The sequence below is a fragment of the Brassica napus genome, chromosome C8 (genome assembly GCF_020379485.1).
Source record: "Brassica napus cultivar Da-Ae chromosome C8, Da-Ae, whole genome shotgun sequence".
In the NCBI taxonomy this organism is placed as follows: domain Eukaryota; kingdom Viridiplantae; phylum Streptophyta; class Magnoliopsida; order Brassicales; family Brassicaceae; genus Brassica; species Brassica napus.
The window spans coordinates 28,649,645-28,666,651 of record NC_063451.1 but is presented as its reverse complement, the minus strand read 5'-3'; the positions used below and the strand labels follow the sequence as shown (position 1 = coordinate 28,666,651).

Genomic DNA, 17,007 nt, shown 5'->3' with positions numbered 1-17,007 from the left:
TTATTATTTTCTTTTTTTCATCCTTAGTGGATTTTTGTTTTTTTCTTCTCTTTGTAATATTAGTTTTTCCCTTTTTTAAAAAGACTGAAAGTTTAAGTAATTCAATGACTTTCATGTATGTTTTCCTGATTTTGATGCATTTGATGTTTAAACGATAACAAAAAATATATAAAACCAAGTGAGATATAGATAGTTGGTAGAGATAGATATAGAAAATAAAAGATCAAACGCTTAAGACAAACGAAGTAATCAAATTATTAAGAGTACTTGGTGCTTCAACATTAACAGCATGTCCAGTTTCTTTGATTATCTCTAATCTTGAATTTTGCAGATGCCTGCGAAAAGGTATATACAAATATGATTAATTTTTTTTTTGTTAAAACAAATATGATTAAATTACACAAACTAACTTCCCGACGAATTATATAAAATTGTTTTTTGATTCATGCCTCTCAACGGCTATATGATTCAATAATGCGTTTACCTTTGCAGCCGATAACCATGCTCCAATGGAAATACCTTATCCTTGTCTCCCCAAACAATTAACGTTTTCTGAATTATAATATGAAATTAGTGACCAAGTTTGTTCTTGTTTATTTGTAAGATTCGAGTAATAGAATCTTGATCCATATAGTCTTTCTATAAACAAAAGTAAAGTGAAAACAAACAAGAATAGTGTTTCCACTATCCAGAATATGTATACTAATTTACTGGCAGACAATACAAAATGTAAATTAATTTATTTCTGTCAAGCATCAACTATCCATCATGCCTACTCATAATTAATATTTATCGTGATGCTAAAGTTTATCATTACTGGTTTTCTTATTAAAAAAAAAAGTAGCTACATCACTAATGTTAATTTTGATTATTGATTCAGTAAAGATTTATTACCTGTGATATTACATGCAACTCTGCTTCTTCTCTTTCCAGCAAGTTTTTAGCTAATTCAAGAAGCTCCTGCCGATTATTCTCATACATTACCTATAATAGACATAACAAGTTAATCAAAGATTACTTTATGTCTGACTTTCAAGCATTTGGTTCATTAGTAAAAATAAGAATTTATGGAAGAAGAATATTCCTAAATAACAGGAAAAAGAGAAACTTTACAGCTATGAATTGGGAGAGGATAAAATCTGGTATCCAATGGACGAATGTTAAACCGGTGTTGGTAGAGATCTTAACCAACATCCGTAGATCCACTGGAGTTTTCGGAACAAGCATCTTCGAACAGTCTCCCCCGTGTTTTCTCATCTCCGCCGTCTTCTGCTGCTGTGTAAATCCCACTCCACTGCTCACGATCACCAACTTCTCCATCATCTCCGGCCACATCTCGGCCATTTTATACGCCACGAATCCACCGTAGCTAATCGAGTACACCGAGATCCTCCCCCTTCCCGTTCCGTCGCAGCCTAGTTTCTTCAGCCCTCCGGCGATGCTCCTCGCCTGAATCTCAACGCTCCGATCTGCATTCTTCGTGTAGGATTTCCCGAAGAACACCAAATCGGGGATGAATAGGTTAAAGGACTTCGAGAGATCGGAGACTTGATGGACGAATTGCCATTTGGAGTTTCCTCCGTAACCGTGGAGCATGACGAGATTAGGACGTGAGATTCTTCGGTGGCCGGAGATCCAGAAATGGACGGTGGTTTCTCCGTCGTCTAGATCGACCGTTACGGGTCGGAGATCGCAGAAGACCAGGAAATACAGAGATAAGAACGAATCGGCGATCTTGATTAGTATCGGAAAATTGAAGAAACAAGAGATTAGGCTTTGGAAGAGAGTGAGAGCGATGGTGAGGTAACGACTAAAGAGAAGAACGTGTTTCATGGACGCCATCTTTTTAGTTCATAGGAAGTGGTGTGGTATGGTGTGAGACAGTGAGAGATCGAGTGCTTATGTACAATTGGTCCACACATGGACTTATGTACAATTGTACTTATATATGTAGTTTATTTGTCGTCTTCTCTACGTCACTAACAAGCTCAGCTCGATTGAGGTTGTTGGCTTCTGGTCTGATAACTCTAATTAAGTTGATGACTCTGCATCATTGGATCAGAATCAACCAGACACAATAGCTTTTTTGTACGTTCGATTTTTCTACCCAACTTAAGGTTCGTATGTATACCAATGAAATGTTCTCCTGATATCAGATTAGGTTAAAACCATAAGAACAAACCTTGTCTTGGCCCTTTAGTGTATATCTCGATCTGCCTTAATTTCCCTGATGAAAAGGTACAAATATATTTTTTATACGTATGAGGAGATAGTTTGTGACCCAAGTTAGGTTAGAACCCAAGAAGCCATGCCAAATTTCAGGTCCAACTTAAAGTTGAAACAGAGCCACTTTGAAGTAGTTTTTTTTGAAAAATTTAAGTTGAGCAATCGAGATCTCCATGATCCAATTTGAAAGGGAGGAGTCACTTTGAAGTTATCTATAAAATGAGCCCAAATCATGATCCATCGTCGCAACGATAAGCATATGGTATTTTTAATTTTCAGTTTTCATATATTTTATGGTCTTCTTTGGCTATAATTAACCTGACATGCACAAATCCATTGTCTGAATATATTTCAAAATATTATGAACATGAATTTAAATCTAGCTTCGAAAACATATCTGCAAAATTCAAATGTACCAATTATATATTTTATTTCATTTTCAAAAATCATATAATAACAGATTTCTACGTTTTCTCCTATATTTAATCTCATTCTATATCGATACACTATTAGGTACACCTCTGCACGTAACACCTGGCTCAGAACTAGGAACCAACAACTCGTAAGGCAAAACTCCAGCTCCACACCTGTTTCTACGGCTAGGATCACTGTTTCTTTTCTCAATCTCTTTTTCAATCCGTCCAATCTCCGCCGCAAATCCATAAAACGCATCAACAATCTCCGCATCTCCGGTCCAAGTGGACGGTTGTTGTCTCTCCCCTATATACTCCTCATCAGGCGAATGCGTTGACAAAGTATCAACCACCGCCATAAACTTCGACGTTTGCAACAAACTCGGCATGGACGAAAAATAAAATTTCTCTGGATCCGAGATAAAACTTGCGTACTCCGGATCCGACTCGTCAGGGATTAACCGTCGCATCAGCGGAGGTCGGTTTGGGACGTAACCTCCATACGGATACTGTCCGAAGTTGAGAGCGGCGTGTTGAGCGGAGGCGAGCCAGACTAGTGTGGTGAGGATGGAGACTAGGTCGTCCACGGTGTCTAACTTTGGCCACCACTCGGCTTCGCGTAGATCTGCATGGCCTACGTTGATTGACTCGGAGTACCATGATTGGAGTTCCGAGTCTGTCTGGATTGAGTTCGAGTTTGGATAGTAACGTTCCACGTAAGTTCGGACCCATGTTTGGATTGCGGACCATATTAAAAGACCGTCGTTCGCATATGGATAGTCTTCGATCAGGAGTTTAAGTCCATGTGGTTGTGTTGGGTCTGGAACTGCCATTCCTCTGAAAAAAAAACAAAATAAAACGATCGATATTAGATATCATACAATAAAAACGTATATTTGTGTCTGACATAATCAAGACTAGTATATGTCTAAAAAAGTTTATACAATACCTGCGAATGAGATCGGCAGGGAGGCCTTCCATATCGAACCGCCAACTACTTTTGTATGCTGCGGAGCTCATTTCCAAACCGTATTGGCCAGCAGTGAAACCTCCTTCAATCACACCGTCTGCACTGATCAATGATTGTCTAGCCAGTGCATTGATCTCCAACGTGTACCTCATGTGTGGATCCAATAGTTTAAATATCGGATGCATAGCGCTTAATTGCCTATGTGCAGCTATTATAAACGGTTCCAAGCATGCATGTGTTCGTAACCTTTACAACATCAAAAGAAGGATAAAAACATGTCAGTCCTATATTTATTATTAACAACTTGTTAAATAAATGTTTAATAACTCAATGTGTTTTGAGTACTAACCAGTGGTTGACAAGTTGGTGGACTCCAGCATCGTTAGAGCTAACATGTGCTTTAGCGAGCTGCCACACCCAGTTAGAGGTTGCATCGACAGGAGGTGTAACAACTCGTTTGGATCGGTGGTTCGGGCCATGGGAAGGGAGGCTCAGCTCGATGGCTACGGGCTTAAGTGTTCCGAGACGAGTCAAGAAGAATATGGTTCGAGTAGCATATGCTTTGCGTCCGTCGAGCGCATTGATCCGGTCCAGGAACGGTAAGAATATGTCGTGGTAATCCAACATAAACAATCTGTTCTCTTCCAGCGCCTGAAGAATAAAAAATTAGTTGATCAAATTTCACATTTAGTAATTATTCGAGTAATTTGGATTTGTTTTTTTTTTTTTTTTTTTTGAGAAAGGGCTTAATTTGGATTTGTTTATAGTATAAAACGTACTTGTTGAACGGACAAGCCGTCAAGATGTCCGATGATGTGGTCGGAAGTGAGAGCGGAGTGTTGTGGACCGTATATTTCGGGGTCTAGATTACTGACGGGTGGGAAAGTCTTGACTCTCTCAATGTTGACTGGATTGATTCCAGCTATGGCTTGACGTGCGAACTCGTCATCTCGTAGCCATGCGTTTTTATCCTCTGCGTTCATTTTACAAAAAAGTCAATTAGTTAATAACGCTGATGTACTAAGCATGTTTTATGATTTTGAATTAATGAAAGGCAAACGCGCTTTTGTTTATTCACAAACTAATACTATTACTAGCACGAGCGTTATAACGAGTTAAGAAAAGCACGTGAAACATATGTTTGCTTATGTACGTACTCTTTTTTATTCCTCCTTTTCAACTAAAATGATTATTTCTTACTTTTTGGTAGGACGATAACACTTCATAATGGTCCCAATTATCAAAGACCAACAATCGCCACAAAATATTAAAGTTCATTTTCTATTAAAAACAACCTTTTTATTAAAATCAAAATTTGATGTTAAAGAATTTTATGAATTAAGTGAGCTTACTCGATAATATTTTCGGAGTGTCGTATTTGAGGAGTCCTTTCGAAGATTCTTGGAGGGTATTAACGATGCCCTTAGGCAAAGGGAACTTGTTAAAGATCTCATCTTGAAACCCTAACTTGAGTAGCAAGCCTTCTTTGTAGAGATCATCAATCTCTCCAAAGTCAGAAAAGTCATCAGCTAAAATACTAGCTTTAAGCGACGGAACAAGGTGGTGTAACACCGCTTTTAACCTCCCTGCGGCGAAAGTATCCTGCTTAGTCTCTTCAAATTGCTCGTCTCGTGGCACGTACATAGGTAATGGCTTTTCCACTCGGCTCTCCGCTTCATTATCTGCCAACGATGCAGATAAAACATCAGATACATATTTTCACAAAACCAATCATGGACATGCAAACCAAATGAAACATTGGTTCTAAAACTTCAAAAAAATTGGAGTCAATTTATAAAAATGAATCTCTCCGATTTTTTAATTTTAAAAAAATAAAAATCCTTACTGACTTGTTTATCGTCTCAAAATTTCAGGATCCGCTTGATTTCATAACACCCAAAAACATATACTATTAGAGATATTGTTTTTAAGAATGTTGTTATGAATTGTACCGGTATCAGTTGGCTGGCGACCAGTGCGACACCGTCTAGGGTAAGGCCTCTCTCTGCCACCGAGCTTCGGACGAGAGAGTTCATATGACTTGTCGGGATTTCCAAGATCGTTGTAGACATTAAAGTCATAGATTCTGTCTGATAACTTCCTGACTCCAGTCCCATCTCCTCTTAGATTCTTCAACTCTTTCCCCCTTAGTTTTCTTAATCCTTCAGGTGTCTCACTCGGCAAAAACGGCTGCACACAAATTAACATAACTTGATTTTTAATAATTTATAACCACATATTATTTATGGGAATATAGTTGAAAGCTGGCTAATAAGTATTATTATATGGACCCACCAGACATGAATATTGTAGAAGATTTTGAAACTGATTAGTATATGTAATTAATTCGTTGGAGATCGAAAATGACGTGACTTAAATTGTCTGGGACCGTAATTAATTATGTATCAGTCAGATATTTTAATCAATTACCTGATTAGTGAAGAAGATTCGTTTCTCAGGGTGATCATTTTGGGACTGAACCCAAGAGTTGCATGGAAAGTGAACAGGGCCAAGTGCGAAACCTTCGATGGTTATGCACTCTAGAAAAAACTCTTTCTGGTGTTTATTCATGATGGTGATGGCTCCCGGCGTGCCAAACGCTGCGTCGACTGTGAACTCCGCCGTGTAATGAACCCTCTCCGCCTTGGTTTTCGATTTCTCTGACCAATCCTTTAACACCGCTGCATTGCTCTTCTTCGGCAAATTCGTTTCTGTTTGGAGCAAAGATTGGATATTTGAGATGATCCATTTTTAATTACACGATTTTTAAATTTTTCTATTTTTAGAAAGTTTTCCTGAGTGCTCTGTTCTGTAACCGAGTTATAAAAAAATAAAAAAGTAAGTGACTTACTTGGATCAAGTTCGGTGCTAATAAGCTCCAAGACGATGTTCCGACCGATCTTGTCACCAAAAGCATCCAAGTGCTTAAAAAGAGTCTCCTTAAAATCCTCCTTGTTCTTGTTCCTCACTGTAACAACAGCTCTCACTTTGAATTTCACCGCCGCTTTCTCCTCCTCCTCGCTCTTTCTGTCTCCGGTTGTTGTGCTAAAACGCAGCGTTTTTACTAAATCTTCACTAATGGCGGAAACGACGCCGGATTTGGACGTGTTTGGTCTCCGATCAAAAGGCTTGATCGAGAATTGCGTTGTCTGTGTCTTCTTCTTGAAATGAGAAGCCGAGAAAACAAGTGACGGCCTTCCTGATATCAGAGGATGACCCATTATCTCTTTAACTAAGGCCATCACGATGGTGTAATCAATTAGTATCGAATTGAATGAACCTTGAGCTGTTTTGTTGTATAGTGTTGGCGAAGAAGAAGAAGTTGTTGAGAGTTTATTAGTTGTTTGTACGTTCTGCTTACTAATAATCGGCAAGTGAAAGAGATGTATATATAGAGAAGGAACTCTTTGCCGTCCACACGTTTTTTGGTTCATTGGACTATTGTCTACGCAAAGTCATGTTTTAGTTTTATTATTTTTCTGAAAATGTGAACTCTCAAAACATATTCACTTAAGCTAGATTTTTTTTTTGTCAACAATATAGTTTTCAAAGTGATTAGTTTGACTACTCGTATTGTTGCGATGTTTACATTTTTAATGATATCATAATAAATGTCTCTCTTTTAAATGTTAGAAAACGTATGTTATGACATGAGATAAAAGATATTACCATGTATCAGCGTGACAAGGAACAATACGTTGTATTTACGTAGCGTATAGTGGCAGTATTATTTACAGGACGGATCGTTTGACTGATAACCACGTAGTGTTCAGGTACACATTGTTAACCACGAATAGTAACAATTAGTAGTAACGAAAGTGGTATATTAAAGTTTTTGTACGACTTTTTTTTTGAGAAATGGCTTTTGTACCACTATTTTCACTGTTAACTTTTTTATTTCTTCTAGTTACTCTAATGCTTTTACTAATTCCTCTCTAAGAAAAATACTGGTTATGTTATGTTACCAATTGGATTCATGACTACTTGTCCGATCTAAACTGTTTAATTAAAAATTAAGAAAATGATTGGATAAGAGGGTTTAAAAAGGGTATGGTTAATTTGAAGTATATTAGTTGAAGATTAGAGAATATTTTTCTTGTATTTTATTTTAAAATTTTTGTTATTAATCTAAACATATAATTTTAAGAAGAAATCTATAAGTTATATATTAGTAAAAATTATTATTTTACTAATCAATTATTTTGTATTATCTGATTAATATTCACGTAATTAAAATGTGTAGTTCCGTTTTTGTTATTTGTTTATGAAGAAAAATATTACTTATTATTCATATTTTTATTAAGTTCTGTAACTTGTATTATGAAGATAGTTGGCTATGTTAAAAGAACAGAGCTGGTGGCTATGTTACTAAACAAAAAAGAAAACGTGCACGTAAAATGAGTCAAACTGAGTTCCGAGTATGACACGACGCGTAGTTAGGAGGAGGCAAGGAAGCGAAGGAGAAGCTCCGATCAGAACCTTGAAATGACTATTTTACCCTCATATCTTCCAAAATTAGCGATTAAATGTTAGGGTTATCGTCTGGAGAAAGTTGACCATGACCTTTTATATCATTACAATAAAGTAACATAAGCCAGGAGAAGTAAATAAATAATTAGACAAAATGACCTTTGAAGATCGGTTGGTAATAGTTTCAAGAAAGAATTAAAGAAAAAATGGGTCTGGCAGTTTTTAATAGTTTTCCACACACCAAATTATCAAGAAGAGATGGGACATTAATGTACTTGATGCATAACAGAAGTACTATAGGATCATTTTTTTTTTTAATTTTAGAAAATACTATAATTTTTACCTATGACCTCGTTTCTTTTATTACTACCAAGAAATTATGAACCATTTTAATTAATTGAATAATAAATCTCTTTGGATTGTAAAAGTGAATCGTAACAGATTAATTTAGTTTCTTAGAGCATCTTTAACCCATAAACCCATTTGGAGTGCTTATTTTTATTTATTTTATTTTTTGTTTGATTAAAAAAATAAAAATAAAAACGAACCAATCGCGGGCAGCCACGTGTCAGTGGGGCCCGCGAAACAATAGAAAACCTCGGTGCTTAATTTGGCGGTTTTGGCAACGCTTCTTCCTCTCTTATGGTGGGGTCCACCCCTAAGCAACCCCTTAAGTACTTCCATTAATGGTGCTCTTATCTAATCAAAATTTAGAATTCGATATCTTGAGGCAAACTCCCACTTCTAGTACATCAGTAGAAAAAATGAATAGTAGATTAATTGTGATATGTTTTTTTTTTGAGTGGGGTTGTCCATGCATGCATATACTAGTGATTCACGTTCAAATTATTGGTAATATGAAATCTAATTTAGTTTAGCAGGATACAAACAAAACTGCTTTTCAAATCTTGTCAAATATGAATTTAATATAACGTCAAAGTATGAAACATGTTTTATCCTGTTTCCAGTCCAATGATATACGAATCAACTGAATTCAGAGGGGTTTTGAGAAAAAGTCGTTTTAGAACTGTTTTTCTATTTAAATAAAGAAGTGAAAGATTGTACCGCTTAGCTTAGATAGTGTTCAGAATTTTTAAATAATGTAACATTGAGCTTTTGTGGATTTCTATGATGGAATGAATGAGCAGGACAATAAGGTCGTAATGACTTGTTTGTAACTCATGAAAATTCTCCTGTTTTAAAAAAAAAAACTATCGATCTTTGGAGAACTCCTTAAAGAACCAAGTTACTCAAAGTCAAACTGAATATGATCGAGAGAAGAAAATTCAAACCAACTTCAGACCACAAGACATATTGCAAATTTTCAGGTTCTGTTTCATAGCCCGTCCTCCCTTTTTGGTTTACTGATTGAAACCCAAAACAGTGCATCCCTAACGATAGAACTAAAGTGCATCGGCCCGTTCTATGGGCGGGATATAATTTACTTGTAATCAAGATTATTATTTTTTATATGATTTATACTTTGTGTTTTAGTTTTACATTTGCAAGAGATGTATATGAGATATACTATTTTCTTAATTTAAAATTAACCAGAAAATTAAACTAATTTTTATTATTAGCATAATTTCTATCTCTGTCTCTCTATTTACGCTACGGACGTGTTAGTAACCAAAAATACATAAATATATCAGTTAAAGAGTATTTCAAAATGTTTAGCTTATTTAAAATTTAAGGTGAGTATTAATTTTTATTGTGTATGTTTTTGTTATTTTTTGTTTATTCTACTGTAATTATGATAATTTTGATAGTAAGTAAAATAATTTTTAAAACAAAAATCTTGGATCATATTTTTTATTATGAATATTTTTAAAATTTATGTCTTTGATATTATATTATTAATTATGTGCTAAAATATTATTTTAGGTTGATGTCCAATGAAACATTATTTTCATATATATATATTTGAAACTATTGTTTTTCATATCGTATTAGTTCTAGTTGTTTTTATCCGAAATAGGAGGTGCGGTTGGACAAATTTTCTTTCAAATGTATCAACGCTGTGATTGTTTTTTTATTAGGTTAGCAGGTGTCATTTGTCGAGAAGAGAGTACATATGTTATGGGAAGTGAGTGTTCTAAATAAGGCATAAGTTAGTGTTTGGACAAAACTACAACGCTTCAATTTCATGTAAGAACATGTTTAGTATTCCACACCCAGCTCATTCGTCCACCATCCTCATTTTATTGTGATATATGCAGATTCAAACTTGGAAGTATAATAAGAAAAATTCATTATATGTATATATCAAAACTCAGTCAATTTTGGAGACACCGAAGCAGCCAAGTTAAATAGAATTCACAATCCAATAGTCGGTATGGAAAAGTTGTAATTGAAATTTACTCACAAATCACAATCATGCATACTCACACATGATTCTATATCCATAAGTGTTTGCACTAACTGTTGTATCCTTGAGATCAAGGCCAACAACCTTTTAGGGAGCCACAGTGATGAAAATTCAACACCAAGATGTTAGAAATTATTATGAGCTAAAGATAAATAGATCTTTAAAAAAAACGGTTTACTAAAAAAAGTTATCTCCCCTCTTCTATCGTCTTCCTCTTTTCTCTGTTTATTCTGTTTCTCATCTCATTTTTTTTTGTTTCTTATCACTTTCTGTCACAATCCGTCAAGTACAACGATGAGCTTAACAAATCTTTTTTCATCACTTTTTTTTGTTGTTTATTAAGAGAAATGAACTGATGATTTTTTTGGAAGAAAACCTTCATATTTATATTGGAGGATTAACACAAAGGAATGAATGAAGAGATTAATTGAATGTGAGATCGTGTGAGAAGTATAGAGTAGGTATTAATGTGAATGTTAATGAAGATCCATGAACCAAGTTAATTTCTGTAACGGCTCCAGATTAAAGAAGTCTATTCGGCTTCCGACTGACATTGATCGGAATCGTTTGTCACTGGTGAAACCGTTGAATTTCTATTGACAGTTGACTGAACGGGAATTCTTGCTCGACAACCACTTTGAAAGTGGCACTTTCCCTAAGTTTCGTATATCGTTTTTTTAGAGAAAATGTATTTGGACCGTAGTAAACACATAAAACCCATTAAATTCAAGAATTAATGAAACATTGACTTTTGATTGACCGTGACACGTGTCATCACCACAAACTCCGAATTAATGACATGGAATCTGATGTGGATGGTTTAGGAGTGAAGGAAACTCTTCTTTATATATATAGATAGATACGTGTCTATGTGAACTACGCAGTGGTCACTACAAGAAAACAGCCATATTCTGACGGACATTCTGACGGAAAAAGAAATCCTCGGAATATCCCGAGGAATTTCCGAGGAAATTCCGAGGAAACCAAATTTTGTGTTTCCTCGGAATTTCCTCGGAATATACCGACGGAATTCCGAGGAAACATCATTCCGTCGGAATATTCCGAGGAAATTCCGAGGAAATATGTGTTCCTCGGAAAAAACCGATGAATTCCGAGGAAATATTATAGCCGTTGGGGGATTTTACAAAATTCCGAGGAAATTCCGATGAACTAGCCTTTTCCGTCAGAATTCCATCGGAATTTCCTCGGTCTGTCGGCAGGATTTAAACTATAAATACAAGCACTCTTCTTCCTCTTCATTCACTCCATATCTTCATCCTCCCTCTTACTCTATTTACACACGAATTTGATTCATAAAAAATATGTCTTCTTCAAATTATTTTCGTTCTTGGATCGATCGACCTCATTTGGATCCGAACACGAGATTGCTTACGGAAGAATACCAACGAGGTATAACCGAATTCATGGGGTTAGTTCACCGACAACCGGAAGAAAAAACAGGTATGTTAAGATGTCCTTGCTCTAATTGTAAAAATAGAAAAGTTATTAAAGAGTGGGATGTTTGGACTCATCTATATTTGAGTGGGTTTACACGAAGTTACAAAATTTGGTATCATCATGGGGAAACTGATTATGAACATGGTAGTACTAGCGAACCTCAGCCAGCGGTTAGATTAGAAGAACCAATTAGAACGGATGTAGATTATGGTGTAGGTACTGAGCAGATGGTAAATGATCATTTTAGAGGGGAAGATTTACCCAATGCAGAAGCTAGGAGATTTTATGATATGTTGGATGCTGGAAAGCAACCATTGTACGAAGGTTGCAGAGATGGTCATTCAGCTTTATCATCTGCTACAAGATTGATGGGCATTAAAACAGATTATAATTTGGCTGAAGACTGTGTGGATGCGATTGCTGATTTTGTAAAAGGTATTCTACCCGAGGATAATGTAGCTCCTGGTTCATACTACGAGGTTCAGAAACTCGTAGCTGGTCTTGGTTTATCGTATCAGGTAATAGATGTATGCAGCGACAACTGCATGATTTATTGGAGGGCGGATGAACAGCGGGTTACATGCAAATTTTGTGGAAAGCCTCGTTATAAAGATACGAGTGGAAGAGTTCCAGTGCCATATAAAAGGATGTGGTATTTACCTTTGACGGAAAGGTTGCAGAGGTTGTATCTGTCTGAACGCACAGCGCAACCAATGAGATGGCATGCGGAGCACTCAACAGATGGTGAGATCAGACATCCTTCAGATGCAAAAGCGTGGAAGCATTTCCAATCAAAGTATCCCGACTTTGCGTATGAGAGAAGAAATGTCTACCTTGGATTATGTACTGATGGTTTCAGTCCGTTTGGCAAGAGTGGAAGACAATATTCTCTATGGCCCGTCATTCTTACACCATACAACCTACCCCCAAACTTGTGCTTGCGACGAGAGTTTTTGTTTCTCTCGATTCTCGTTCCCGGACCAGAGCATCCTAAGAGATCACTTGATGTGTTTCTTCAGCCACTAATATATGAGTTGCAACAACTATGGGCTCAAGGTGCTGAAACATACGATGTTTCGTGTAAAGAAAACTTTCAAATGCGGGCAGTACTAATGTGGACAATAAGTGATTTTCCAGCATATGGTATGTTGTCTGGATGGACAACGCATGGAAGGCTATCATGTCCATATTGTCAAGATAACACTGATGCTTTCCAACTAAAACACGGAAGGAAAACGTGTTGGTTTGACTGTCACAGGAGATTCCTACCACCTGATCATCCATATCGTAGGAGTAGGAATTTGTTTACGAAGAACAAGAGGGTGTTTGACAGTCCACCTCCGGAAATTTGTGGGAAAGATTTGAAGATACAACTAAGAGATTTTGGTGCAGAAAGGACGCCAGACGTCGGTGGACATGAGCGTTTTCCGGTAGATGCTGTTGGAGAACTACATAACTGGCACAAAAAAAGTATTTTCTGGGATCTGCCATACTGGGAGGATCATCTGCTAAGGCATAATTTAGATGTCATGCATATTGAGAAGAACTTTTTTGACAATCTCATGAACACGATCCTTAATGTTCAAGGTAAAACAAAGGATAATTTGAAGTCAAGACTGGATTTAGTCGATATATGTGCTCGTTCAGAACTTCATGTTGATGAGAATGGTAGGGCTCCTTTTCCCATATACCGACTTGATGCAGAGGGAAAAGATGCGTTCTTTGATTGGATTTCAAACGATGTGGAATTTCCAGACGGTTACGCATCAAATTTGCGTAACTGTATCGACAGAAAGGAAGGAAAGTTTACTGGCTTGAAAAGCCACGATTGCCATGTAATGATGCAGCGCCTCCTTCCGTTCGCCTTCAAGGAACTATTACCACGAAATGTTCATGAAGCAATTGCAGGGATAAGTGGTTTCTTCCGCGATTTATGCACGAGATCAGTGACTCTTGAAGGTATTGAAAATTTGAAGACTAACATAGCCGTGATTCAGTGCAACCTTGAGAAGATATTTCCTCCCTCATTTTTTGATGTTATGGAGCATCTTGTTATTCACCTGGCAAGAGAATTGGAACTTGGTGGTCCTGTGCAGTATAGATGGATGTATCTGTATGAGCGGTATATGTTCCATTTGAAGAAGATGGTGAAAAATTTAAGTAGGGTGGAAGGTTCTATAGTCGCACAGATGATCAATGAAGAAACTTCAAACTTTGCCGAGTACTACTTTCCAGCAGAAGTTCAGACCAAAAACAGAAGACCTGCTCGGCATGATGATAGAGGCGAACGGGCAACATATCATGTTACGGTTCCAGACATTTTCACAGACGTTGGACGACTTAGCGGAAAACCAAAGGACCGTCGACTTACTGAGCAGGAGCGCAGTCATTTGCAAACATATTTGCTCACCAACTGCGAAGACGTTCTTCAATATGAGAGGTAAATAAATGAGCTTACAAATTTTTATTTTAACAAGTTGAAATTTAAATCTTAATTAATTACATTATTGTCATCATATACAGGATTTTCATGGCAGAAAAGCGGTTCGAGTATAGATACGCCACAGAGGACGAACTAGAAGAAATGAAGCAGAGAGAATTTACTGGATGGATGTTTACTTATGTGAGTGCTTTAAACAAATTAAAATATATTTTATCACATATTTATACTAATTCACATTTATTGATATAACATATATATATGTGCTATTAATAGGTGTCTGCTGGTTTGGCCAGAGGTGAAACATTTGACGATTGGATACGTGAGATGGTCGTTGGACCAAACTTTGTTGTGAAGTCATATCCGAGATTTTGTACTCGAGGATATGCATTCACAACTCAGAAGAGGAGACGTTCGAGTACGACTTATGATGCTGGCGTTTGTTCTGCATCAGGAGATGATGTATACTACGGACACATACATGAGATTTTGGAAATCAAGTATTTGGGCATGGTTGGATTGCGCTGTACTGTTTTCTATTGTGATTGGCACGACAACACTCCAGATCGAGGTGTGAGAACAGATGCATTTGGTGTTACATCAGTAAATTCGAGGCGAAAGCTGCAATATTATGATCCTTTCATTCTTGCTTCTCAGGCCGATCAGGTAATTAAATGTTAATTATTCAGAATGATTCATCATCATGTGTATTAATTTATAATTTTTCTAAATGTTACAGGTTTGTTATATCAAGTACCCCCGGGTAAGGAACAGAGATGATCCATGGGTTACTGTTACAAGACTCAACCCGAGAGGCCGAGTTCAGGGAAGTTCTGAGCTGGAAGACCCACTACAACCAAGCACATCCGGCAACTTAAGTGCAGCAGAAGATTTAGCTGGAGTTGGCCTTGTAGTCGATTTAACCGACTTTGGAGAGGAAGCCGTCGTTCACGTAGAGGATGAACCAGTGATTGGAGAGTTTCACCAAGATCCAGATTCAGATTCATCTGGTGATGATGACTCGGAAACAGACTACCATTGATTTTTTTTTTTTTTTAAAGAAATACCGAGGAAATTCCGAGGAACACTCGATATACCCTCTTTCCTCGGATATTAGTTATTTGGTTTATCTAGCAAGGCAAAGCTGAATACGAATTAAAAACTACTCAAAACACAACCAAATAAAACGAAGAAACCATGTAAAAGAAATACGAACTCATAATTAAGAAAAAAAATAAAAAAAAACTAAGTTCAAAATTAACAGAAAATAAGACCATAAAACGTTAGAATAGAAAAGAAAATAAAATAGCGCGGTCGGAAATCAAATGACAATATTGACCAGTGATAGCTCCTACTCCTCGTCTCCTGCTCCAGATGTTCCTGCATCTGTGGGTCTCTTGGATCTCTTTCTTACCCTGTGTGTACCACTCGAACCCGAACCAGAGCTGGATGGAGAGTTGTCCCGATGAACTACATCATCCTTTTGGCAACGACACGGCCTGATACGTGAAATGGCAGCCCAGATCTTGTGTAGCATGTCGTTGTTTGTCTTTATGCTCTGATCTCTCCAATGTTGTTGCTGGCGCGAAGTGGCGTTCGGTGGAAGCTCTTGCAGCTTGTACTGGCTGGAGTCTGATGGGAGTAGCTGATGGGGTTGTGAATCATCTGGAATGGCTTGTGCAGCCTCATCTTCTCCTTCTTCATCAACCACGGCCTTGCCTTTGGTCTGATATTTTGGCGTGAAGAAGGATGGCTTGTCTACTAGTGCGGTAGCAGGGGGTAGGAACTCAACTGCAGCCTCTGAAAGTAGAGCAGTCAGGCCGATCTGAGGCAGGTGGCAGTAGAGTGTTTTCTTCGCTCGGTCCTGGAATACGTAGACGTAAGGACCATCCCGATCGATCCTCGAGTGGGGACCAGCTATGAACTCCTTACTTACTAGAGAAATGACATCCAGGTAGTTCCAAGCAATGTTGTTCGATCTGTCCAGTGCTACCTGATGGTTCTCGCAGTCTACACCCACATGTGTAAGGATCCGAGTAATCACTGCACCAAATCCACATGCATTGCTCTTGGATTTGGTTACTTTCCCCTTGTATCCTGCTAAGTTTGCGGCCAGCACCGCTCCCATGTTGAAGGCAGTAGCAGGTGGGAATGTAGAGTTTCCAAATGCCGGTAGCAAATGCCTCACACCTTGGTACAGGAGGCACAACTCCCATTGCGTGACTGATGCGGCTGTGGTTGTCCCGTATAGCAATGAGCCAATGAGGCGTGTGGCATATCTCAGTACTGGGCTCCGGATAAGTGACTCCTTTGCCTGAGAAGATCTATAAACCCCTGTGCCAATCGTTTCCCAGAAGTTCAACAGCTCTGAAGTCCAATAAAGACCAGATGTCCTCTCCCCTGCACTCAATCCAAATAGTCCGCAGAGGTCTGTGAAAGATACCTCAAAGTATACTTTCTGCACTACGAATGCCAGAAAACCTTCCTGATGGCTATCATCGGGACGGCTGACGTATGCGGATGCTATGAACTGGCGTACCAACTCCGGATAAGTGGGTTCGTTGAGGTTGCATAGTTGGCCTAGACCCATGTTCTGGAACAGCCCTTCAATGTCTGATTTGATTCCCAATATTGTCATCGTCTCAGGACATGCTAGTTGTGT

The 17,007-nt window shown here is 37.7% G+C and overlaps 2 protein-coding genes across 3 annotated transcripts; both read right to left on the bottom strand.

The window, feature by feature from the left end:
• Positions 1 to 146: 146 nt before the first annotated feature.
• Positions 147 to 1,927, bottom strand: LOC106356584 (2-hydroxy-6-oxo-6-phenylhexa-2,4-dienoate hydrolase). 2 transcript variants are annotated; one of them, XM_013796315.3, is made up of 4 exons: positions 1,114 to 1,927; positions 895 to 984; positions 485 to 552; positions 147 to 335 (listed from the first exon to the last, which is right to left on the bottom strand). In XM_013796315.3, the coding sequence occupies exons 1-4, from the start codon at positions 1,840 to 1,842 to the stop codon at positions 224 to 226; spliced, it is 999 nt and encodes a 332-aa protein (XP_013651769.2). In that variant the 5' UTR covers positions 1,843 to 1,927; the 3' UTR covers positions 147 to 223. The 2 variants fall into 2 exon arrangements, with proteins under 2 accessions (XP_013651769.2, XP_013651770.2); XM_013796316.3 differs by lacking the exon at positions 485 to 552.
• Positions 1,928 to 2,637: 710 nt separating this feature from the next.
• On the bottom strand, positions 2,638 to 6,980 carry LOC106358574 (lipoxygenase 3, chloroplastic). The gene is made up of 8 exons (XM_013798395.3): positions 6,461 to 6,980; positions 6,040 to 6,320; positions 5,562 to 5,799; positions 4,962 to 5,291; positions 4,389 to 4,582; positions 3,959 to 4,260; positions 3,589 to 3,855; positions 2,638 to 3,476 (listed from the first exon to the last, which is right to left on the bottom strand). The coding sequence occupies exons 1-8, from the start codon at positions 6,849 to 6,851 to the stop codon at positions 2,720 to 2,722; spliced, it is 2,760 nt and encodes a 919-aa protein (XP_013653849.2). The 5' UTR covers positions 6,852 to 6,980; the 3' UTR covers positions 2,638 to 2,719.
• Positions 6,981 to 17,007: the final 10,027 nt, after the last annotated feature.